The sequence below is a fragment of the Genypterus blacodes genome, unplaced genomic scaffold (genome assembly GCF_046128005.1).
Source record: "Genypterus blacodes isolate CSIRO-AG114 ecotype Tasmania unplaced genomic scaffold, CSIRO-AGI_Gbla_v1 ptg000325l_1, whole genome shotgun sequence".
Taxonomy (NCBI): domain Eukaryota; kingdom Metazoa; phylum Chordata; class Actinopteri; order Ophidiiformes; family Ophidiidae; genus Genypterus; species Genypterus blacodes.
Genome location: NW_027467112.1, coordinates 330,001 through 354,160, shown reverse-complemented (window position 1 = coordinate 354,160; position 24,160 = coordinate 330,001). Strand labels below are relative to the sequence as shown.

Here is a 24,160-nt window from a genome sequence, read left to right as displayed (position 1 = left end):
ATCCTTTTCATTTGACAATCTGTTCATGACCACAGTATCAAAGTAGGACCTCTGACCTCTGACCCAGCGACAGAGGTCAGAGGAAGGATATCTTAGTACTGAGCATTCACACTAACTAATGGATAACAGTCAAATGAAGCGCAGAACGTTCAAATGCTATCTGCTCAGCTGAAACACACTCATGAGGTCACATCCACCCACAAGCTGCCGTCTCTGCAGCTCCTCTTCCTCTTCACTAAGAGGGTTCACAGTGGTTACAAAAACCCAATGAGGTCAGATTGAGTGTTTACTGCTACATCTACAGTACATGATGAAGAGGTAGCTCTGTGTGAGAGAAAGAGAACAGACGTCAGGAGAGGAGCGAAGGATCGTTACAAAACAATGAGGAGTGAGAGAGAAACGGGGAAGCGAGAGAGGAGAGGAGAGGAGAGGAGAGGAAGCTGCCCACGTCCACCAAAGTGACGTCAATACAAGCTGCTCCCTCCAAAATCCTCCTCCTCCTCCTCCACCACACGGCTATTTTTAGTCTGAAGACACTGCCTTCCTCTTCCTCCTCCTCCTCCTCTTCCTCCTCCAACACCCCGGAGCAACACACAAAATGAGAGCGGCAGCCAGAGAGGGGCGGAGACGAGGAGCGAGACAGAGAGAGAGAGAGACAGACGGACGGAGACGTATGAGACTGATCTGAACCCTCGGCTGCACTCAGATAAACCTCCTCTCCTCCGTGCTTCATCTTTATTCACCCTCTAACTCTCAGCTCGTCTGAATGTAAACATGAGGGATCTGATCTCAGCCTGTGGCCTCAGAGGAGCCGAGCTGAGCAGAGGAGACGGATCAAACCTGGGATTCATTTAGAAGAAGAAGAGTCACAGTGTCCGTGATGATGCAGCTGTGATGATTGATTGATCACTTATTTAGATTTGTATCTCTTCTCTAGACTGTGAACTCAATGTAAGCAGTATTTGTACTCGTTTGTTGGTCTAATTCCCTTTCCTATGAGCTCAGCTCCTCCTTCCTCAGTCTGTTACCTTTCAGGGTGAAACTCTGTGAGGTTTGTCGACTTAAACGCCACAATATTGATCCACTTTCATTCATTTTGGAGTTTTGGGTCGCCGCTCTAATTGTGTTTTGGGGGAACACACATACACACACACACACAAACAGACACACGCACATACACGCACACACACACGGCAGAAGGCGGAGCTCTAATGAGTGAGACACAGTGAGCGTGAGGTCAGACGCAGGAAGGGTTAGGAAAGGAAGATAAGGAAAGAGGAAAGGACTCCAGGCGCAGATGAGGCGGAACACAAACCAACACAACACAACACAGAGTCGAGTGAGCAGAGGCGGAGGAAGACTGCAGCGGCCCTCGGCCTGTGAAGAGCCCCTGCAGACGAGGAGCAGTGACAGTAATATTCTGTAATTAATTGTTAATGGCGGCGTTAAGAGGCTCCGTCCCTGATTGAATTAGTAAGTGCTTCTCCGGGCCGTGCTGAGCGGGAGTCGGCTGCTTTCTATCACGACTCGGGCGGACGATAACGCCGCCGCATCCTGACACGCTCTTTAAAGCAAAAGGTGCCGTGACATCATCGCAGCTGTTCATTGAGTTCAGAGCGATGTGATGGAGTCAAGGATCCTCTGATTGTGTTAGCTTCAAACACAAAGGGTTAAACACAGGACGCTCCTCTGCTCTCCATCAGCCTCACCTCCTACACCTGCTGATTGGATAGATGTGAGCATTAATAAGCATCAGCTCACTCAGAGTAACGCAGAGATGAAGCCATTGTTGATTGATTCCAACTCATCAGACAGGAAGTAAACAGGAGGAAGAGGACTCTCGTGGAGGCCAGATGGTTGAGATCGTTGCTGCGGAGGATCAGTCGGTAACAACAATCACACAGCAGCAGAGTCGACTCTACCACGGATTCAAGCTGCGGCGCTATGACATCGTCTTATTTGAAAGATAAAGGAGGAACGGCGTGAGCGCCACCGCCGGGATAAACAAACCAGAGCGGCGGGGAGCAGCCGCTGTGCTCCTCCATCAGCACAGAGCAGAGCAGCCCGGCAGAGCAGCCTGGCAGAGCACACAGCCTCAGACTAACTGTGCATCCGCCCACATGCACCTCTGATGTTTGGCGGCGGCGGCGGCGGAGCTGCAGGTTTCTCTCTTTGATTCATTTGTGCAGCAGATCTTTGTTCATGAATCGACGGATCAAACCTCTCAGAGAGCTCAGGAAGTGAGAGGGAACTCACTCTTCCTCCCTCTGAATCCACATCAATGATGACTGACAGACAGCAACCAAACAGGAAGTCAAGTTCAATACTAAGGCCAATATCACAGCCGACGCCTGAAAGGGCAAAAGAGCCTGAAGACAAAGAGGAGAGGAAGAACATGGATCCTGAGAGGGAAAGTTCAAGTCTCGCCCTCTTACGGTGGTTCCCCTTCCTGCCGCGTGGCTCTGTGCTCTCTCTCACTCTGAGTGACGGACACTTTGGGGGGGTTGTCAGGTCGTCATGACTCAGACCCTCCAGCGCCCGGCGGCTGATTGCTTGTAATGTTAAGAGATCCAAGCTGAAGCATATTGTGGCGTCGCATTTGATGTCACGCTTGATGTGCGTCAGCTAAGACGACTACAAGGAACAAAGCGCTGCGTTTACATGGCATAAGGAACAACAACACACACACACACACACACACACACACACACACACACACACACACACACTCTCATGTCTGAGCAGGACACAGCTTAATGCAGTCATGATGTTTACCAAAGTAAAGTCTGGATGCTGAAGCTCTTATTTTGGCGGCGGCTCGTGGGGCTGCAGCTCACGGCCGCAACTCAGACGATCTGTCACTGCAAGCATAAACTCTCATTTAGCAGTGATTGATCAGGAAATCCCACACAGCGAAGCTCAGAGGGAGCCGGGGCTAAAAACAGCACAGTGTGTGTGTGTGTGTGTGTGTGTGTGTGTGTGTGTGAGAGAGATCCCATCTGCCCGCTTGCCATTCCGGCGAGGGTGAGAAGAATGAGTCTAATACGGTTCCAGCTCGGCACTGAAGCGGCCCCCTGGGGCCCCCTGGTGTTCACACTGATAATGACTCCTCAACTAAAATGGCCCCAAGTGACAGAAACATCCTCCGCTCTCTGTCACTTCCTCTCTCTGGCTTCCTCTTCCTCCTGCTGCTGCTTCTCTCTTTATGTTTGGTATCCTTCCTCATTGTTATGGGTTCAAACCCTGAACTAGCATCTTTAGATCACACTGAAGTGGACAAACAATGAGCTGAAAAATCACTCAGGTACATAAAGATAAGAGATCAGAACCACAGAAGAAGAAGTACAGACAGAGATACTCACACCAGCACGGGCCGCACGGCGTTGTTCATGTTCCCGTAGGCGGCTCGGCCCAGCAGCTCCCTGAAGCAGCTCTCTGCCAGCGCCGCAGGGTTCTCCTCGCCATCCTGCCCGCCACCTGAGGGCGTGGTCGGGTGCCCCGCCCTGCAAGAGAGGAGCAGCAAGGTGAACTGGGATGTGCATGCGTATGTGACACAAGCAGAGCACACGTCTTCATCACATCTTCACAGTGGCTCGTCTTCATCACGGTGCTGACGTGATGAAGACGAGCCACTGAGATTGAACCTCATGTTGTTTACAAATCTAATGATAGTTAACTCCAATAATCTTCAAAGGCTCTCAGAAGTGTGAGACTGCTTGGCAACAGAGAGGAGAAGATTTCAGAGCGAGCTTTATGGATGTGAGGGAGACGGAGGGATGAAGAGTGAATGAAGACTGAAAGACGACGGGAGACTCAAAGAAATCAATCAGGGCAGCTGAGAGAAAGAGGGAAAGCAAATGAAAGTGTATCGACCAAAGCACAGTCAGATACTGGTGTGTGTGTGTGTGTGTGTGTGTGTGTGTGTAGCAGTAGCAGAAGTGGGGAGGCAGTAGCTCAGGGAACTGGAGGGTCGCCGGTTCGAGTCCCTGCCAAGGTGCCCCTGAGCAAGGCACCGAACCCTCAGAGAAGAGATTCATCAAATGTGTGAGACTGTTTACACTCAGTTTCCTCTGAGAAGAGAAGAGAAACAGAGAAAGAGCTGCCAGTTTACAGAAGTACAGATGTGAGGTGTACAGGTGTGTGTGAGGTCTGGGGGCCTCCTCCTCCTCCTCCTCCTCCTCCTCCTCTGTAACATGAGGCCATACTGCATGGATGCTCAGCACTGAGCTCAGTCACAGACGGACTGAAGCAGCAGCAGCAGCGTCTCAGGAGGGAAACAATGCAATTACAGCCGGCCCACACACACACACACACACACACACACGCTCGAAATGAAATGCTTATTGGTGTTTAGACGCAGACGAAGGGGAGACAAAAATGGAAATCACTCCCACATGAGGAGGAGGAGGAGGAGGAGGAGCAGAGTAGGAGGACAAACTTCACTCAACAAGGAGACGAGAATAACTGCTACAACAAACTGCAGAGGGTTAAAGGTTGAGGGTTAAAGGTCAGCTCAGCCCTGCACTCTACAGTTGGACCTGTTGGCCTCTGGTGTGTGTGTTTGTGAGCAGATGAAGCAGATCAACTCACTCAGGTGTGTTTAATCAATCAGTTTAACACTGAAGGTGAAGCTGAGAGGGGAAGGGAATTAAACGCACCGTGAGATAAATAGCTGGAGGTCAAGCTGTGTGTGTGTGTGTGTGTGTGTATGTGTGTGTGTGTGTGTGTGAGCTCTACCTCAGCACACAGCAGAGCAGATCATTAGGAAACAAGGACAGCCTTTCCCTCTCCTCCCCTCTCTCCTCAGTCTTGTGCATGCTGCCCACGTCCGGCCTCTCTGAGAAGCAATTAACAGAATCAAACGTCCTTGACCGGCAGCCTCCTACCGTGTCTGCCGAGGCTCGATTAGAAAACAACACGCCGCCGCCACCACCGCCGCCCCCGCCACCCCCGACTAAATGACCACCGCCACAAAACACAACCCTTCCCCCGTAGCGGCGAGTCCCACGCCTCCCTCCGCCTCTGCTCCGGTGCTGAGTCACGCCACCACAGTGAGCGAGCCGCCCGCCGCAGCCTGACGTCCATCATGAGTGACAGGATGCTGCTGGACTGCGGTGATGCTGCGTTGCTGTGGGGACGGAGGTCAGGATCCACGTGGTGACGATACTCAACACGACGCCGCAAATGAGTGAATGAAAGAACCACGCGAGCCACATCCTGTCTGTGCATCAGCAGCCCCCGAGCCGCCCAGGCTTCAATCAATCTGCCTGTAAATGAAGCAGCCTGACTCAGACTCAGCCCTCTGTGTGCTGATGAGGCTCAGCCACAGGGATCTCAATCATGCAATCATTTTTCAGTGAAACGACTCTAAACTAGGTCGTTGACGCACGATGAGGTTTGCGTATATTTGCTGTTGACGTCATCAGCTGCTCTTTGCAATTCAGTTAGATTTGAACATCTTTAACGTTTGTCTCACACACACACACACACACACACACACACACACACACACACACACACACACACACACACACACACACACACACACACACACACACACACACACACACACACACACACACACACACACACACACACACACACACACACACACACACTCTAAGGCAGAGAAGCTACCTGAGGTGATGAGCGTAGCGGGGCTGAAGGTGACCGCTACCTCCACTCTGGATCCTCCACACAGGACTACACACACACGCACGCACGCACTACACGCACGCACACGCACTACACGCACACACACACACGCTTTCCTTTCATACACCAGGACATTTGGGGCTCGGCTGGTTGATGAGGGATTTCAAAGTAAAGTCAAAACTAAACAGAGCCTGGTGTGTAAACGCTCTTCTTCTTCTTCTTCCTTCTATTAAAACTCTCTCTCAGTACCCGGGTACGTGATCTGGGTCCTGACTGGACCTGCAGGCAGGGACAGAACATTCACACCTCGTATCAACACGTACGCTCAGACTCTGGAGTAATTGAGTTGAGAGTGAGTCCAAAGGGGAGCGAGGAGAAGCGGAGCCAAGTCCCCGGTTGTTTTCAAGGTGAAGTCTCAAACCTGAGAAACCTGCTTTTGTTCCCGATCTGGTTTTGGATTGCTGATCTCACACACTCTCTCTGCCACTGTGGGGAACTGAGTCCTATTAGCTGCGGCTGACTGACAGGTGTGATTCTGGGTTTAGGGGGAAAGTGCCACTTGGTCACGGATGACAGGAGAGAGCAGACGAGGGCCATAATGACAGAGAGACAGGAGGGGTTAGATCACATCCTCACCCCTTCACCGCCTCAGCCTCCAATGAAGACTGACATCAGGTTAGGTGAGGAGGAGAGGAGCAAGGAGAGATGACAAGGAACAAGAAGGAAACAGGGAGGGGGACAGACAAAAGTAGAGAGGCTAAAAATAGCTTTTTGTTGACATGGAAACCATCTGAACGGAAGCAGAGCAGAGAGGGAAGAGCTGGGGAGGCAGAGACAGGGAGGAGGAGGAGGAGGAGGAGAGAGGGGATAGGAAGAATGACAGAGGAGAGGAGGGGAGGAGAGAAAGAGAGAAGGAGAGGAAGAGAAGGGAGGAGAGGAGAGAAAGGGAGGAGGAAGAGATAAGAGAAAGAGAGGAGAGGAGGAGAGGAGGAGAGAAGGAGAGGAAGGATGGGGAGGAGAGGAGAGGAGGATGGTAAGATAACAATCAAAGAGGAGAGCAGAAAAAGTGGGAAAGAGAGAGAGAGAGGACAGAGAAGAAGGGAGAGGGACAAAGTAAAGTAAAGGTCAGAGGAGGAAGAGGAGGAAGTGGAGGTGGAGGAAGAGGAGAGTCTTGGTTAAGCTTCATGTCCCGCCCGGTTGATCTTCATGAGTCCTGGTCTGTAAATCAGTGGCTCTGGTGACAGGAGGGGATAAGGAGACCAGGCCGTGTGTGTGTGTGTGTGTGTGTGTGTGTGTGTGTGTGTGTGTGTGTATCAGACGTATCCAGAGCGATTTACAACAGAAACAGCAGGATGATCACAACACAAACACACATGAAGAAGGTCAAAGGTCAGAGCCCAACAGCAGTTCTGTCATTCCCTGGAGTGTAATGAGACAAAGTTCTGTTAGTGATGGAATCCACTCAGTGTGTCTACAGTGAGTGTGTGTGATGTGTCAGTTGTGCAGATTCCTGCTGTGTGTGTGTTTAGCTGCTTGTGTCATGTGGTGTGTTATTACAGCCAGCAGCTCTCTACAGGAACACACACAACATGAGCGCACAACAACACAATTTATAATCTACACAACCATCACAAGGATGAGGGGCGGAGATAGTGTGTGTGTGTGTGTGTGTGTGTGTGTGTGTGTGTGTGTGTGTGTGTGTGTGTGTGTGTGTGTGTGTGTGTGTGTGTGAAGAGGCGGTTGGACTGCAGGTTTATAGTTCAGTGATGTGATGCTGGTTGTCAGGAGCTTAAGTTGAGCTGGAGGAACACACAGCAGGCAAACCAGAGGGATTTGGGTTCTGCTCCTACACTGGACTGAGGGTCGGGATCAGACTGCAGACTCTCACACCGGCTCACCCAGACCAGACGAGTCAAAGGAGGCCTGAGGTCCTGAGTCCACATGTTCACTCAGACAGAAATAGATATATGATAAATAGATATACAATCCCTATCATACTAGTTTCCTTCTGTGTGATGACGCAGACGTCCTCCACAAAAGGAGGAGGAGGAGTTTGGAGCGACCCCCTCCCAGCCCCAGACGTACCTGTCCAGGTCCTCGCTGTCCTGCATGTTGAACAGCATGGAGGGGATGAGCTTGTCCATGTGCTGAGGCTCCCAGATGATGGCCTGCAGCTCGTCGTTCACCGTCTTCCTCACCACGCCCTGCAGACCTTTGATCCCCGCCACACGGATCCTGACACACACACACACACAACATGATCTTATCAATATTCCTCTCTCGCCAAATCACCGTCACACAGATCCAAACACACAAAGACGTCCAGATGTGTGTGTCACAATCATTCTAATGCAACCACACGCTGCAGCCTCAGCAGGTTTGATCTGCAGCCTTACGCAGCATCCCTTTGATTTGTGATGGGTGATCAAATGTGCATTTTACCCAATCAATACACACACACACACACACACACACACACACTTTCACACAGCTGAGCTCTCTGGTTCTAGTTCAAGTGATACATGGATAGCCCCGCCTGTAGAGGGGCCGTCTGGTGTTCAGGCCGTTTGTGAGCGTTTCATCAGAAAGGTTCTGGGTTCGGCCCCCATAACTCAGCTGAGCCTCACTAAAACCCAATAGGTGTGAAAATGCATTAAGAGCGATGAAATCAATAGAGAGTGTGCCGTATTGATCTCCTCTCTCAGGATCAGTCACTTTGTTTATGTGGACATTAAAACTTTGATTAGGCTGCAATTAAGACCATCAATCAGATTCTTCCATAAACCACACACACACACACACACACACACACACACACACACACACACACACACCCAGGAACAGATCAAAACAGTAAGATCATCATGATGTCATGGCGTATGCAAAGCAGAGCAGAACAGAGCAGAGCAGAGCAGCAGACTCTGTTGCTCTGTGTGTTTAACAGCACTGAGCATGTAAACACACACACACACACACACTCTCACACTTCATCTCTGTGTTTCTCTCCCTCCTCTGTTTTCACACCAGCAGCTCTGTGAGTAATAACATGAGGAGCAGACCGGGTGACCTTCCCACAGGCCCTAATCCAATCGCTGCCGGAGAAATTCTATTTGGGAATTCCTTTTCCACCTCCGGTCCAAAGGCTTCCAACTATATAATGAAATACAGGAGAGGAAGAGCGGAGAGGCCAGATTGTTTACAGCACGGAGGCTGCAGAACACGCCAGTGCCAAAATAATCCCTGCATCCCCTGGCTGCTGCCATCCCACCCACACACACACACACACACACACACACACACACACACACACACACACACACACACACACACACACACACACACACACACACACACACACACACACACACACACGCACACACGCACAGCAGTATTTCCATAAATACACACACACACACACACACACACACACACCTAACACAAATAAAGTCTCAGCTGCTGGTGGAGGGAAATTATTTCCATCAAGGATGAGAAAGGCAGGGGGGGGAGGAAGGTGAGAGAGAGAGAAACAGAGACAGAGACAGAGAGAAAGAGGGAGAGAGAGAGAGAGAGAGAGAGAGGGGCAGACATATAAAGAAGTGAGCAGTTTGGGTGTTGTTGTACTGCAGCTTCCATCTTGATTAGCTTCCTGGTGGGCGTCTGGGTGGGGGGGGGCTGACAGGGGCGCTGAGTTTCTGAGGCTTCATAACGCTGAGAAAGTGTGTTTGTCTGCCTTGTGGGTTCAGACCTGAATGATGAGAGCCTCAGCCACACTCACACACCATGTGAGTGATCATTCACATGGACACGTCTGTCAATCACAACCGTGATAACCTGATCAGGCACATGTGCGGTAGACAGTCAGAGTTTCTCAGGATGATGATCTGCTCTGTTCCTCCTCTCCACCTGAGCACAAACACAAGGACCTGAGCGCTCTGTTAGCATGTAGAGGGAATTTAACCCTCAGCCTGCTGATCCAGACATTCACCTCCCTCATTTACTATTCCAACCATTGAAGCGGCTGTTGGTCTGACGCTTGGTTTCACAGCGCTCCATCTTTAAAGTGCTCATATTGCAATCAGGCCAGAGGCGGGACGCTCTGCCGGGAAGGGACGCTCTGCCGCCCCTCCCCTCTGTGGGAGGGGGCGGCCATCTAATATAAATCAGAAGATGATATATTCAATTCTGTATTGAATGGTTTCTAGATGAAACCAGCGTTGGTGGGTAATGACCTCGCTGCCCCCCCCCCCCCCCTCTCTCTCCTCCTCCCCCTTCCCTCCTCCTCCCCTCTCTCTCCTCCCCCCTGGGAACCAGAGGCTAGGATCCATCAGTGCAGAGGAAGGAGGAGGCAGACGGTGAAACACCTTCATGGTGAACAGAACTGTGGTCCTGGATGAGGCAGCACACAGGCAGAAACACGCGACACAACAACATCAACAACAACAACAACAACAACAACAACCACCGCGTCCGGCTGCTTACCTGGTTCTGGTCTCAGGGTCTTCGTGGGTGGAGTGGCACATGGCGCTGAACTGGGAGACGAAGAAGTCGTAGCGTCGGTGGTAAGAAGGTGTGTCCTCCTCGATGTTGGCAAACTTGACAAACTACAGACAGAACAGAGACGAAGGACGGAGTGATTAGGGTGGAGTCAGACAGACAGATTCAGGCAGACGGATTAAGACAGACGGATTCAGACAGACAGACAGATCCAGACAGACGGATTCAGACAGACAGATTCAGACAGACAGACCCAGACAGACAGATCCAGACAGACAGATCCAGACAGGAGGAAGCTCTTCATCGTACTTCGTCCTGAACAGAGTCCTTGAAGCGTTGGCACAACATGGCATGATGTCATAGTGAGCTTGTGAAAGGTCGGAGGTCATCATCGTGCTCAGCCATTGGGCAGCAGTGTGATGATGTGAGGGGTTAACTGTCATATCCTGCTGTGAGCCTTAATTAGACGTGATGATCTTCCGCGGCTGTAATCATAAGGACCATTACAGCCCCGCCCTCTTCTGCTCCAGCCTCTCATTTCCTCCCAAACAAGCCTGAGTGGCCCTCTGGAGTGTCGCTCTGGAGTGGACCCCTTTCAGCTGCACTAGAGCGCCACGGAAATAATCCTCCGCACTTGCTCCGGCTCCTCTCCGTCCTATCATCGGCCCGCTGGAGCAAATTGCCTGTGCGTTGGTGACAAAGAGCCGGCGGGCTAGCTGGTAATTTGCTCCCATTTCCAGCCTCACCCTCTCCTGGGGGGCGATGGCGGGGAGATGGAAAGTGGAACGCCAGCAGCTGCCTCTCAGGAAAGTGCTTTCCCCTCCGCCGCTGAACCCTGAGCGGCATTACGGCGTGACTGAGGAAGAGCCGACCTGGGGATTTAGTCAGCGAGCGATGTCAGATTACCGGGGTCGTCCCCATGTTTGCTTTACACACCAGGGAGGAGAGAGAACACGCCGCCATCAGAGCGCGGTTAAGCTGAGAGGAGAGGATCCACACACACACACACACAGCAGCATACGGCAGCCAGCAGGATGTGCTCAACCTCCACCTGCATGAGAAATCACTATTTATAGAACATTTCTGTCTATTATCATAAAATAAAGGAAAAATCCTCCACCTCATCTAAATTAAAGCAATAATCACAAACAAACTGCAGCATCCTCAGGGGAGGAGATGGAAGGAAATGTTTATGATTTCCTTCTCGTTCCGTGTAACTCAGACAACAATAGAGGGAGAAAGGAGAAGAGCTTTCAGTCTAATGGGGCGATGGCTGTTGGAGCTACGACCTCATCACGTGTGTCTCATCACGCTCCACGCTCTCAATGAAGACGCCTGGCAGCTAAGCTGTCTCCTCCGTGTGTGTGTGTGTGTGTGGAGGACGACACAAATACCCACGGCGCTCGTTTCTCTTCGGCGAGGTCCTTTGAAGGAGCTCCATTTAAAACAAGGCGACACTAAAGAGCTTCCTGCTCCTGGTGAACAGACTGGACCCACCTGAGAGACGACCTGATCAGAGGAGAAGGGTTCAGACCCCTGGAGGGAGAGAGCAGGTGGGTCAGATCAGTGTGAGATGATCAGAATCCATCACTGTTTACATCTCACAGCAGTGTTACCTGAGGCCGTATGAATCAACCCACCGCATCCTAACCCTAACCCCAGAGGAACCATCGTGTTCCCACCGCCATCCATCTAACCCTCAGTGATCCCTGAACACGAGGACGGCGGCGGCGGTTTGTCAAGAGACGTTTATGACAATCTGGAAGCAACAAGCAGATCCCAGCGACCCTGGTATCTGCACACACACTTTATCCCAGGGGCGTGTGGTCTTCTTCTGCAGACAGAGCTAAAATAGTCTCCAGCCTCCTGGGTCCTGACTCAGGTAATGATGATGAAGAGCTGCTGGGTTGAGACTCTCACAGGCTGGGACTTTATTCCCCCTCCTGTCTCGCCTGGGCCTCATTTGTGGCCGTGACTACACTGCTGCCTGGCTGCCTCCCTGCCTGCCTGCCTGCTTGGCTGCTCGCCGCTGCTTTGCTTGGATTTACATCAGCAGGCTGTGAGCAGGGCTGGATGTTATGTGCTTCAACTTCCTGTTCAGGTAATCAGAAACACGGGCAAAGGACAATAACAAGGAGCAGGAAATGTTTTGATTTAACTCTAACACAAAAATCTGCTTGTTTGTAAGGAGAAACCCCTGTGATGTCATGTAATTAACTAATTATTCCTCATTTATCTGAGGCACCACCAGGAGCCTCTTTAAGTTTAAATGAGTTGTCAGGGGAGCAACAACATCTCCTCTCGTCTTCATCATGAGCCATGAGCTGTAACCGGGGAGGAGCAAAGGGAAACACCACAACAGACAGAAGATAACAGATGTTATCAGAAATCGTTTGACATCCACAGGTTGAGTTTGTGGAGGTGAGGAAGAGGCAGAGACGCTGACTTGTTTGTCCTACTGGCACACTATTGGCTGCTGCGAAGGCTCCTCTGTCTCCACAGGCTATAAATAACAGAAACACAAACTCCCCTGAGTGTCTGAGTCTGTGGCTTCATCTGTCTGAAGCAGCGTGATCAATGCTTCTCTCTCTTCTGCCGGAGGAGGAGGAGGAGGAGGAGACACTCCAGGTCACAGTCTGACTGTGAACCTAACCTGGGGACACATCTGGAAACTGGAGGCACGGCCTGCTGACACAAAATGGCCGTCATGTTGCAAGTGAGAGGTGGACACATTGAAGGTGCTGCATGAGGTTCAGTTTGAAGCCTTTAACTTTATTTTCCAGCAATGAATGTGACGTTCTGGCTGGTTCTGGTTCTGGCTGGTTCTGGTTCTGGTTCTGATTGGTTTAAAGCCTCCAGCCTCAAACCAGCGTCTCAGCCGCACTGCTGCCTGCAGGGGAGCTCAACTTTGGGATAAATTGTCCTGTCAGATTACTAATTTGTGCCTCAAATTGTTTAATTTGTAAACTTTAATTAGGCGAGGCCTCCTCAGATTGCTCCATTAATCCTCTCTCATGATTGGCCCACAGAAACAGACGGGTGGGAACAAATGAAGGCATTTCAGAGCCTGATTTAGTCATCTGAGGGGATGAAGTGTTCATTTAAGGGAAGAAATGAAGCAACATGAGGGTGAGAATGAGTGAGTAAACACACACAGCACACACACCATGAGCACCAACACTGCTCAGACTGAATACTTCTTCTACTGTAGAAGCTCACAAAGCTTCGTCAGGCTGCATGAGTCATCTAACTGGCAATCCCACTTTGGTCCACCTGTCTCATCTGAACGTCTCTGTGTTTGTTATGTTTCTGTGATTCTCAACTCACTCAACTTCAAATGACACCAAACACAGGTCAGTGAAGGCCACATATAAGGACTCCATAGGCCCTGTGACCTCTGACCTCATTACACTCAGCCCGGATGATGGATAAGAGCGAGCGAGCGTCCCTCCTCTGGATGAAGCCATCAGCATGAAGATGAAGGTGACACTAAGTGATGTTGATGAGGAGTGGCTGAGTGTCGGCCGGAACCGTCGGCCATCTTTCAAGCTAACTCAACTAAACGGCTGGGATGTGTTGTTCCTGATGTTCCAGACGCTCCAGACAAACTCATTAAACTGTTAATTAACCAACCAACACAGGCACTTTGTTTTCCTCACCTCACCGCGTTCAACCGTTTCACCAGCGTCTCCACTTTGTTGTCGTTGCCAGGAGGACAATTTAATTAACACGGATCTCAACTAAAGGCAGCCTCAGCCTCAGCCTCAGCCCCAGCCTCAGCCTCAGCCTCAGCCCCAGCCTCAGCCTCAGCCCCAGCCCCAGCCTCAGCCCCTCCCCCTCTGCAGCCTTCACTTGTGTCAGTTGTCTAAATACCACACATAAATAATGCATCGGCGCTGGCATCTAAACCCTTCGTCTCCGTTTCCTGCTCGGATGAACGGTCAACAATAGCGAGGAAAACAAGCTGAGAATAGGCGGCGTGAAGGGAAGAAATTGGGTTCACCTTCAGACGGCGGGGGAAGGAGGAATGGGCCTGACATTTGCCAGCGGCGTTAGAGGATCATAATAATTAGCTGAGGAGAGGTTAGAGGGCCATTACCACCGCCCGGATCAAAGTAAATGAGCTGTTTAACTGCTGAATCATAAACCAAGGAGCTGCCTGTGTGTGTGTGTGTGTGTGTGTGTGTGTGTGTGTGTGTGTGTGTGTGTGCGCGTCTGTGTTTTCATTCTGCACTCCACTTGAGTTCCTCCTTCAAGCTGAGGACGTTCCACCACAACTTGTCTGCCACAGTTTCACCCAAAGCCAGACTCAGACCCGTGCTGACGTCGGTGCACTCCTCTGCGTCATGGCAACCCGGATGGAAGAGGAGCGATGACAGCAAAACACACACACACACACACACACACACACACACACACACACACACACACACACACACACACACACACACACACACACACACACACACACACACACACACACACACACACACACACACACACACACACACACACACACACACACACACACACTCTCCAATTATAGCAGCACAATTATCATTCAGGTTGATGAGGGTCTGGACCTGATGATGTCACTCTGCTAGTAAGAGGACGACCAATATTTTATCTCCACTTCTGTTTCCTCCACTGGCATCATCGGCCCCCTTATGGCAACACACCTCTAACCTGTGTGTGTGTGTGACGTCTCTGCATGGCTGTCTGTCTCCCAGCAGGCAGGTATCACTCCTCTCCTGTCTGTGTGCCGAGGTGACTCACCTGCTGCTGCTCAAACTTTCACTGTGACACACTTAAGAGTGAAAAACAACTCCAGCAGGCTTCTCTTGCTCTTCTTCTGTCCTCAGGTCTCTCCTTCCATCTATCTATCCGTCTGTCTGTCTGTCCACGCTGCACAGTTTTACCCCTCCCCCCCCATAACCAGTGGGGGTCATCTTACCGAGTTTGTTCCCAGGACCTGCAGGTCCGGCTCTCTGGACTCCAGCAGCTTGGCCACCATGTGGAGGAAACTCTCCACAAAAGGCTTGATGCTCTGTGAGTGACAGGCCATGAGCAGCTGGTCCAGGGCCTCCATGGCGATGACCACATACCTGCAGACAGGAAGGGGAGGGGGGGGGGGGTTATCAGCAGGTAAGACAATGAAGCGTCTCTACAGGAGGATGAACTAAGGGAGATTCAGATATGTAGACGTAGAGATTTCCATCTCCAGAGATCTGATGGACACATTTCTAAACAACACACTTAATAATACTGATTTCCCTCCTCTATAGAATGAGTCTGTGGGAGGATGAGTGAGCGCCGAAGCCTTCTGCTGTCTCTCACAGATTTGTCTACAGGGCGGAGAAAATAGATTCCTGACACCTTGGTCCATCTGTGAGGAGAGAGACGCAGACAGATCTGTGGTTTGACTGACAGGCACGCCGCCATATGGAGCCACTGTGTGGAACGCTGTGCCGGCCTGACGCTGAGCTCACAACACAGGAGAGGAAGCAAACGCTCTGCTCTCCATTCTACATGAGGAAATGTTCTCTCTGTGTTCTGCTTATTTTAAAGAAACGTACAAAACTACAGGGTTTATGTCCGTGACACACACACACACACACACGTTTACCCCTGCTGTCACACATCACACCACAGATCACCGGGGCCCAGGGCCAGCCAGGTCAAAGGTCACTCACTCAGAGCGATGTCGGACCACGTCTCTGCTCAGCCTCTCAGCCAGGTACGCTCCGATCCGGTCCAGCTTCTCGGGCGCAGACACGGCGTAGAAGGTCAGCTTCTCCATGTCCGACTTGCTCAGGCCATCCTGGAGACAAAACAAAGGCCCGTCACCAAACAGGATGGACTACAGGGCTTGATGGACCTGATTGGAGTCATCACACAGAGCGGGATCAGGAGTGAGAGCCTCAGCTTCAGCCTGAGGTTTCCTCTGCTTAGCTCCATAATAAGATCTAACACAGCCTGATGAACACGTCTGAGCTCAGTGAAGGAGAGAAGCTATTGTAAATAACAGCTCCTTATTTCTTCCCTCTAAACCAAACCAGCCTCCATAAGAACCTAAGTGTCGTTACAGAGGATCTACTGTCTCTCTGGTTGGAGTGCTTTGGGCTCCTAAGGCTCTCAGCTTGAGATAATTAATTTGACAAGGTCTCCACTGTTCCGGCATTCCAATTTCCCACTGCACCTGTTTGCTTACGTTAGAGGCCCTTGAGACGACACACAGAGAGGAAGAACAATCACACACTAGCCCCAGCCCCAGCCAAGCAGGTTAGCTTCTTTAATTAGCAGAGGTCAAAGCTATCAAACCTGAGACAGTAACGGGTCGTGTTGGTGTTATCAAAGCAACGCCACATTCAATGAACACATTTGAACAGAAGCTTCCTGTTAAGTGTTTTAGGACATCCCGCTCTCTAACATCAAGCCTCTTCGTTCTTACGTTCCACTGGATCTCTGTTCACATCTCATTCATCTCTGACACGGAAGTACAAACTTCATCTCAAGGTCGCTTAGAGGCCGGAGGAACGGCTGCCCAAAATCTGTCCCTGTTAAATGATCCAGAGCCAAATAGGAACCGCTCTTACTGTGTTATTGTGGAACTGACGGCTCTGAGACGTAAACAAAGCTGTGCCGTTGCTTCAGTGGGAGCAGGAGAAGGCTGACACTGAGGAGGTTAAAGGTCACGGTGCTGCTTTAATGAGCAGGAAGCTACAACGTGAGAGGTGTGACTTACTTTGGGGTCCTCAGGGAAGATGTTGTCCACCAGGCGTTTGTACCTGGGCCTCAGCGGCCCACAGCAGCCACACACTCCTGCACAAACAACAACACAGGAAAGAGATCAGAGCCCAACCCAACAAGTGGCGGTGATAGGTCGTCTTCCAGTGTGAGTGACACGTGTCAGAGCGACCGGCGAGTCGACGGGGAGAGAGGAGTCATCAGAGCTGTGCAGTGAATGTGAAGAACACAGCGCTGTGAGGAAGAATACATTAAGCCTCCTGACAGCTAAATCCAAGGAAAACAAAGAAAATCCCCACCAAATCCCCGGGAGCGCTGAAGTTTGTGCTCGCCGCTTCCCGATCGATGGCGGCGACTGGCGGGATCGTCAGAGAAATGTCAGCGTTTGTGTGTGTGTGTGTGTGTGTGTGTGAGGGCGCAGCAGACCACAGTTGAAAGGTCACACTCAGCTCCTCTGACGGATGATCGATAAAGCTGCAAACTCCAGCCGGCGCCGTGGAAACATCTCCAACACACACTGAGTGAAAACATCACGGTGCTTTTTAAACATCGGGATTTCTATCGACAGGAGCCGCGGGCGTTTAGCGAGTTTACTGTGGCCGGTTCAGAGGTTACAGACGACATTTAACTCCTGTTACAGCGCCACCATCAGGACGACTGGTGGTTCTGTTCTACGTGTGAGCATTTGGTAACAAAAGACACATTTTGAAGATTAAGCCACGCCCACTTCACAGGGAACATCCAGTCACAATTGAGCAAAAATTGTAAGAAAGATTTTGAAAGAAGAAGCTACAGCTGTTGGGATCGAATGGGCGTGGCCTAAGTAGACTGATCCACTCAAGGGATCCAGGGGGAAAAAAGGTCTCAACATCGATCAACCTGACGCAACTGTTTCGGTTACCACGGTGACAGACAGAGAGAGAGAGAGAGACGCCCGTCACACACGCTCGGCCGCACACAGATGTACTGGCATGCAAATGTGTGTGTCGTCTATGGACTGGTTGGACTTTAAGAGAACATTTCTGAGGTGGTTTGTTTGTTTGTTGCTCTTTGATAATAAAGATGAAACCCAATGGAAACTCAAGCGTGTTGACCAATCAAAAGCCATCAGACTTCATTACCCAGGATGCTTTGCTCGGTCGTCTTAACACCTCGCAAGTTTGTTCCTCCAAGACCCGCGGCCAGTTCACCTGGTCTGGAGGTAAATGGACTCCATATAGGCCTGCGCTGACAGCCTGTCGTCGTGGTTACCTTTCCGGAGCGTTCATTAAGAAACCCGTAATTACCTGCTCCATTAGGACGCAGGCAGCAGGAGGCCGGGCTGCCGGGCATCAGAGCCATCAGCCGGGGGGTTCATGGACGCCGTGTGTAAATGTGAGGACATAAAAGACAGCATGAGCGGAACAGGAACAGAACACCAGGACCCACCAGGACCCAACAGAACCCAACAGAACCCGCCTCATCACAGGTTCTGTTTGCTGATCTCAGGCTTCTTTGGTTTTGACCCACTTCCAACACACACTTTGACTTTTTAAACAGTGAGATGATGTTTCCTTCCCCTTTAATATCACCAAGATATAAAAGTCACCAACAGCTCCCAGAGCGTTGCCATGTCAACCAATAATACCCAATCACTAAACTCATCACTCTATAGTTGCTCATACTTCGGCTGAAGTTTTCAATAAACTCGACAGTTTAAATCAATGTACTGTACGGTTCTGGATGAGTCGTGGGTTTAAAGGTTGTGTGTTGAGAAGTAATCAGTCACAGACGTACATCAGGCTGCTTTAAGGTCCATATCGTTCCATCGCCACGGTTACACTTAGAGGGAAAGCACATGGAAGGCCTGCGTGTATAATGGACACTTCTTGGGTTCCAAATCACAGGGTCTGATGTCTGAATCATGATCACAGCTCAGTGCTGCTTGTGGCAGACACACCGTGCACACTGAGACACTCCTGACAACCACGGACACAGATGAAAGCGCTCTGGCCCAGGAAGTGCCTGAAACGTGAGCAGCAAACCGCAACATTGAGGGTGCAACCTATCCACGCTGCGGCACGGTGTTCCTGAGGGTTACACAAACAGATCAGAGCTGGGAGAGCGTCTAGTGTCAACGCCACGTAACCCAGGGCAACACAAAGACCCTACCTGTCATCCAACAAGGAAAAGACTCACTCACTCACTGTCTCACTCTCTCACTCACTGTCTGACTCTCTCTCTCTCTCTCTCTTACTCACTCACTCTCACTCACTCACTGTCTCACTCTCTCTCACTCACTCACTGTCTCACTCTCACTCACTCACTCACTGTCTCACTCTCTCTCATTCACTCACTCACCCACTGTCTGACTCTCTCTCTCTCTCACTCACTCACTCACTCACTGTCTCACTCTCTCTCACTCACTCACTGTCTCCCTCTCTCACTCACTCACTGTCTCACTCACTCACTGTCTCTCCTTGTCTCTCTCTCTCTCTCACTCTCTCTCTCTCTCTCTCTCCCTCTCTCTCTCACTGTCTCTCTCTCTCACTCACTCACCGTCTCTCCTTCACTCACTCACCCCTGCAGTTTCCCATATTTCCCTGGTCCAACATGAGTAACAGAGGAAAGCTTCATGTTCTCCCTGAACTCAGCCAGTGAGGCCTAACCTCACCCCTGCCCACTTTATTAGGAACGCCCACCTGTTCATGTCCCTGCACACACAGCAGCCTGCCTGGAGAGAACACCTGTGTGAAACCAACCATGTCTACGTTTGACAGAGCCGGCGTCTGAGGGATTGTGCCGCCGCTGAGCTGAAGTGCAGAGTCGGGGGTTCATGTGGGGACGAGTAGAGAACTGCAGCCTGAGGACAGAGCTGTGTGGACGAGCAGAGACGGCAACGTGAGGACAGAGCTGTGTGGACCCAGCTGATCCGGCTCCTTCCTGTTTCCAATCTCATTATTCTGACCCATTCTCTCCATTCGCCACGGAGGTGAAAATGAATCCCTGGGAGGAGAGGATACTTTATATTCCCCCTGGATCTTCTTATTATAATAAAGTGGAGATAAATACATTTATTCAGCCTGAAAACAATAGAAGAAGAACATTGTCTTCTTCTCTTGGTACAGCCGGACAAAACGGAGGAAATGGAGAAAACAAAACCTGGTTATGATCAAATCTCTGATTGATTGTGACCCCATACAATTTACTTTCAGAACTGGAATGCAGTCCATCACATTCCAGTTCAGACACACTTAAGCCTTTATTAATAATATTATCATCCAATCAAATCTCTTCATGCAGGAAGGAAGATAATGAATCAATAATAAACCCTGGTCCTAACCTGCAGCCTTGATAGTAAAATGATTTGCTTCACTCATGCTCGCTCCGTGTCGGTGCAGAGGAATGTGTGGCAGAATAAAAAAAGCACTTAAGCGGTCTTTACATTCCAAACATCGTGCTAAGAGCGTCACGTCTTCAGCTCCATAATGGAGGCGATGCATCAGTGTGAGCAGGCAGCTATAGATCTGAGCACAACGCTGCATAATCACAGAGCACAAAGGGGCTCAGATCCACAGATTGTGTTCTTCCATACTGATAAATTGCATATGAAGCCAACAAAACAAACACAGCGGGCTCAGGAGAAGCTATTACACGGGACACAAATCAATCTTCTGCCTTTCAACGTGAGCCAGAGGCAGTGAGTCATTAATAACCCGCACGCCGCCACACTGAGGCGGCGGCTATAGGATAAGAGGCCGGCTGGGGATCGGATCAGAAGATGTTTTCTCTTCCTTTTTTTTACCGGATAGAGGAAATATTGTCTTGTAGTTCCTCCGCTCTGCTCCGTTACTGACAACACAGTCATTCAACCACATCATTCAATGGACTTTTCTTAAATTCTCACATCAGAAGTGTTTGGTCGCCGGGCCGGAGCGATCCAATGATGACTGATTATGAGCTTTCTATGACTATGAGCTACAAGATGGTGGAGAGCTGCTCCAGGACCAATGGACCAAAGGGTTCAGATCTGTGTTGATACATTCCACAGATAGATAAGAGAGGAAACTTGACTAAGAGGTGCTGTGAACATAGAGGGATTGAAGTTGGACATACCAGAGAGCGGACCAGAGTTGACTTGCGGTCTTCTGTTTGATGCTCGGTTGTAGTTAAAGGTTCCATCAGCCTCCGTTTGAGGAACCTGCCTGTACCTCCTTAAAATCCTCCTCCTCAGGAAGACACAAAACGACGGCATGGCTCAGTGCCACACGATGAGATGGTCCCCGAAACCAACTGGAGTCCTAACTACAGTCTTCACAGGTCCCTCATCTCCCTCATCTTCCTCTTGGACTCCAGGAGAATTCCTCAGGAAAAGTCAAATCCCAGTCCAGCTCCAGTGAGGCCCAGTTTAATCCCAAACAACTCCTCACCACGCAAAAAACAAGCAACCTCTCAACGTCTCCTACCTGCCCCAGCAGCTTTAGAAAGATCCAATCCCACTGATGGACAACAACAACCAGGTCCACCAATAGGAGCTGTAGCCCGTCAGTACATCTATCAGTAACTTGGATAAACTCTCATTCGGAGAGAGAAGACGAGCCGTCGTTGGGTCTGCGGCCGGCCGTCTGCACCGGCTCGGGTTACACCGCCTCACTCCGCACGCAAACGGAGAGGATGACGCCATGCAAAGCAGAGAGGAAGAACACACCTGGACAAGGCTGCAGCGTACGCAGAAGGACAACAGGAGTGACATTTAGAGTAAAGACACTGTGACGGAATATATCAGCAGCTACATGATCATTATGACATCATCACTATGGAGCCATGAGGACCTGAAACTAAACCACAACTAAATAAACATGGAGGAGACCTGAGATACAAAAATCAAAGAGAAACGGTGAAGTATTGAGAGTAATGGTAAGAAGTAGAGCTCAGATGATCTTAGAGACTCAAGCTGCAGGTTGGGTTTTGGAGGGTGAACTTGTTAGTGGGGGGCTCTGCAGGCTGAGAGAGTGAGAATGAGGCTACAGCTTTCATCTGCTGGTCAAAAGCAAAGGAATTAATCAGGAGGGTGGAGGCCTCTTTAATCTTGTAGATTACAGGCCTCAGAGATGGGTTAGGGTTAGATTAAAGAACAGGGTGATAATGGAGGTGAGAGCTACTGTGTGTGTGTGTGTGTGTGTGTGTTTGTGTGTGCATGGGGGAGTGTTTCTAGGGGGGTAAACTGAGAATATGATGAGAGAGAGAGAGAGAGAGAGAGAGAGAGCGAGAGCGAGAGCGAGAGCGAGCGAGAGCGAGAGCGAGAGCGAGAGCGAGAGCGAGAGGGAGAGAGAGAGAGAGCGAGAGCGAGAGAGAGCTGTGGCTCTGTTGTGTTTGGATCTGAACCTGAGTTTAGGTTTAAACAAACTAAACTTATCCTTTAAATAAACACTCAGCTCTCCATGTAAACGTTCACTGCCGACCTTTAGCAGCCTTAAGAGATTCCTCTACCATGTCAGGATAAAGACCCCCGATCCCAGAGACCCCCGAGCCTCCGAGACCCCCAGGGCGTCCACGTCTTAGAAGCTCCACTCAACAAATGGCCCCAAACACTTTGGTCAAATTAAAATGGATGAAATGAATGCAGGTCTATTCAGAGCCTCATTAAATCACATGAATTAATCACACCGGCTGTTTAATCATTATATTGTTCTCTATATTGGAGAGCAATCAGGTGAATCGTTCAGTGTTCTGGAGGAAACAAAGCTTCCAAACTAAACCCTGCACACACTCCGATCACTCAGGATGAAGCCGCACCGCCTCCATGTTGGTAAAGAATGACAACACCTCCCACATCCATCACAGAGCCGCCGCCGCCGCCGTCACCACCGTCACCCCCCGGGGGCAGAGCAGGAAATATGAGGAGTTAGAACTCTATTATTAAAGTCAAACTTAAACCAACTACAGCGTCAAAGTGATGAACGACCAGCAGCAAACTTGTGATCCATCGGCTGTTAGACTGAAGGACGGCTGTGTTTCTGTGTGTGTGTGTGTGTGTGTGTGTGTACGTCTGAGCCCGTATGCATGGACATGGAGCCGAGTCCTCATTAAGATGCTGCTTCCTTAATGACTTTTGTAATTGCCACGGCGTTTGCATGCTTTGAAACGTCTGCTGGCTCATTGTCTTGCATCACCACGTCCTGCTTCTGAACCTTGAAGGGCGCTGGCCAAAAAAAAAACACAAAAAAAAACAGACGCTGACCCATAAATCCAGAGCGTCCCTGTCGCTCTGCTGCTGCCCCCCCCCACCAGACGGATGTCTAAATGTAGAGCGCTTCAGGCTCGGCGCTGCTCCTTCCTCTGACGCCGGGAGTTTTGGCCCGGGCTCGCCGCTCTGTCAGCAGGACTCAGGGAAGAAGGATCGTCCAGGAGGAGGAGGAGGAGGAGGAGAGAAAAAGCCTTCCTGCTACACAACCTCATTCATTCTCAACGTCTAAACTTTCCTTACAACGAGGGGGCAACACAGGATGAAACACTGACACACACACACACACACACACACACACACACACACACACACACGTCTACAACAACGATACACACTCTCTCTCTCTAACCCTGCAGCTTACAGCTCGTACCAGCAGAGACCGGGTCCTTAAGTTGTTTCACATCACATTCCATGGTTTTATGTTGAGATTATGTGATGAGGGTCTAGTGAAAAACGTTACCGTGGTAACTGGTGGAGTGAACCAAGCTGATTGGGCAGCGGCGGCAAAATCAATGGTGATGGCGATCATACGATGGAAGAAACTGTAAAATGTGTGTGTGTGTGTGTGTGCGCGCACTACCGACGCATTTCTCTTCAAAACAAACAGAGATATCTACGTCTTTTAGTTGTAGAAGAAGAAGAAGAAAGAATGTGTAACTCTGGATCCAAACTCCAGAACCAGACGAGGTTATTCGCTGACATTTCCCATAATTCATAGAGTGAAATGATTTAGCCTGGGATTAGAGGGCAGAGCGTCTCTATGAGCACATCCATCCTCCCCGCCGCTCTGCCTGATAAACATTTGGAGCCGCGACCACAAAACATTCCTGGCCGGGTGATAAATGTGTTGTGTTTAGATTGTATTATGATTGTATTGGAGATAGAGGATTTAGTGTGGAGGCGACAGGAGCCGGCGCTTTCTCATTTAAATATTCATGGGGGCGACACACAAAGGGAGGAAATGGAAACTGAGCCCCGATGAAATCCCAGGGTTCAGGTTTCCTCCGGGCGCAGGAGGGCATCGCCAGACACTCGAGC

At 50.4% G+C, this 24,160-nt stretch overlaps 1 protein-coding gene across 4 annotated transcripts in view; it reads right to left on the bottom strand.

Annotated features, from left to right (window-relative positions):
- efr3a (EFR3 homolog A (S. cerevisiae)) overlaps window positions 1-24,160 on the bottom strand; it is a 111,754-nt gene that overhangs the window by 72,349 nt on the left and 15,245 nt on the right. For all 4 annotated transcript variants that reach the window (XR_012960583.1, XR_012960582.1, XR_012960581.1 and 1 more), the window contains exons 3-8: window positions 16,895-16,971; window positions 15,843-15,970; window positions 15,104-15,254; window positions 10,135-10,256; window positions 7,741-7,890; window positions 3,363-3,503 (exon numbers count right to left, since the gene is read on the bottom strand). Coding sequence is in view for 1 of the 4 variants with exons in the window: in XM_076137550.1 (XP_075993665.1) it covers window positions 3,363-3,503; window positions 7,741-7,890; window positions 10,135-10,256; window positions 15,104-15,254; window positions 15,843-15,970; window positions 16,895-16,971 (769 nt within the window). In the remaining 3 variants the exon portion in view is untranslated. The remainder of the gene's footprint in view (window positions 1-3,362; window positions 3,504-7,740; window positions 7,891-10,134; window positions 10,257-15,103; window positions 15,255-15,842; window positions 15,971-16,894; window positions 16,972-24,160) is intronic.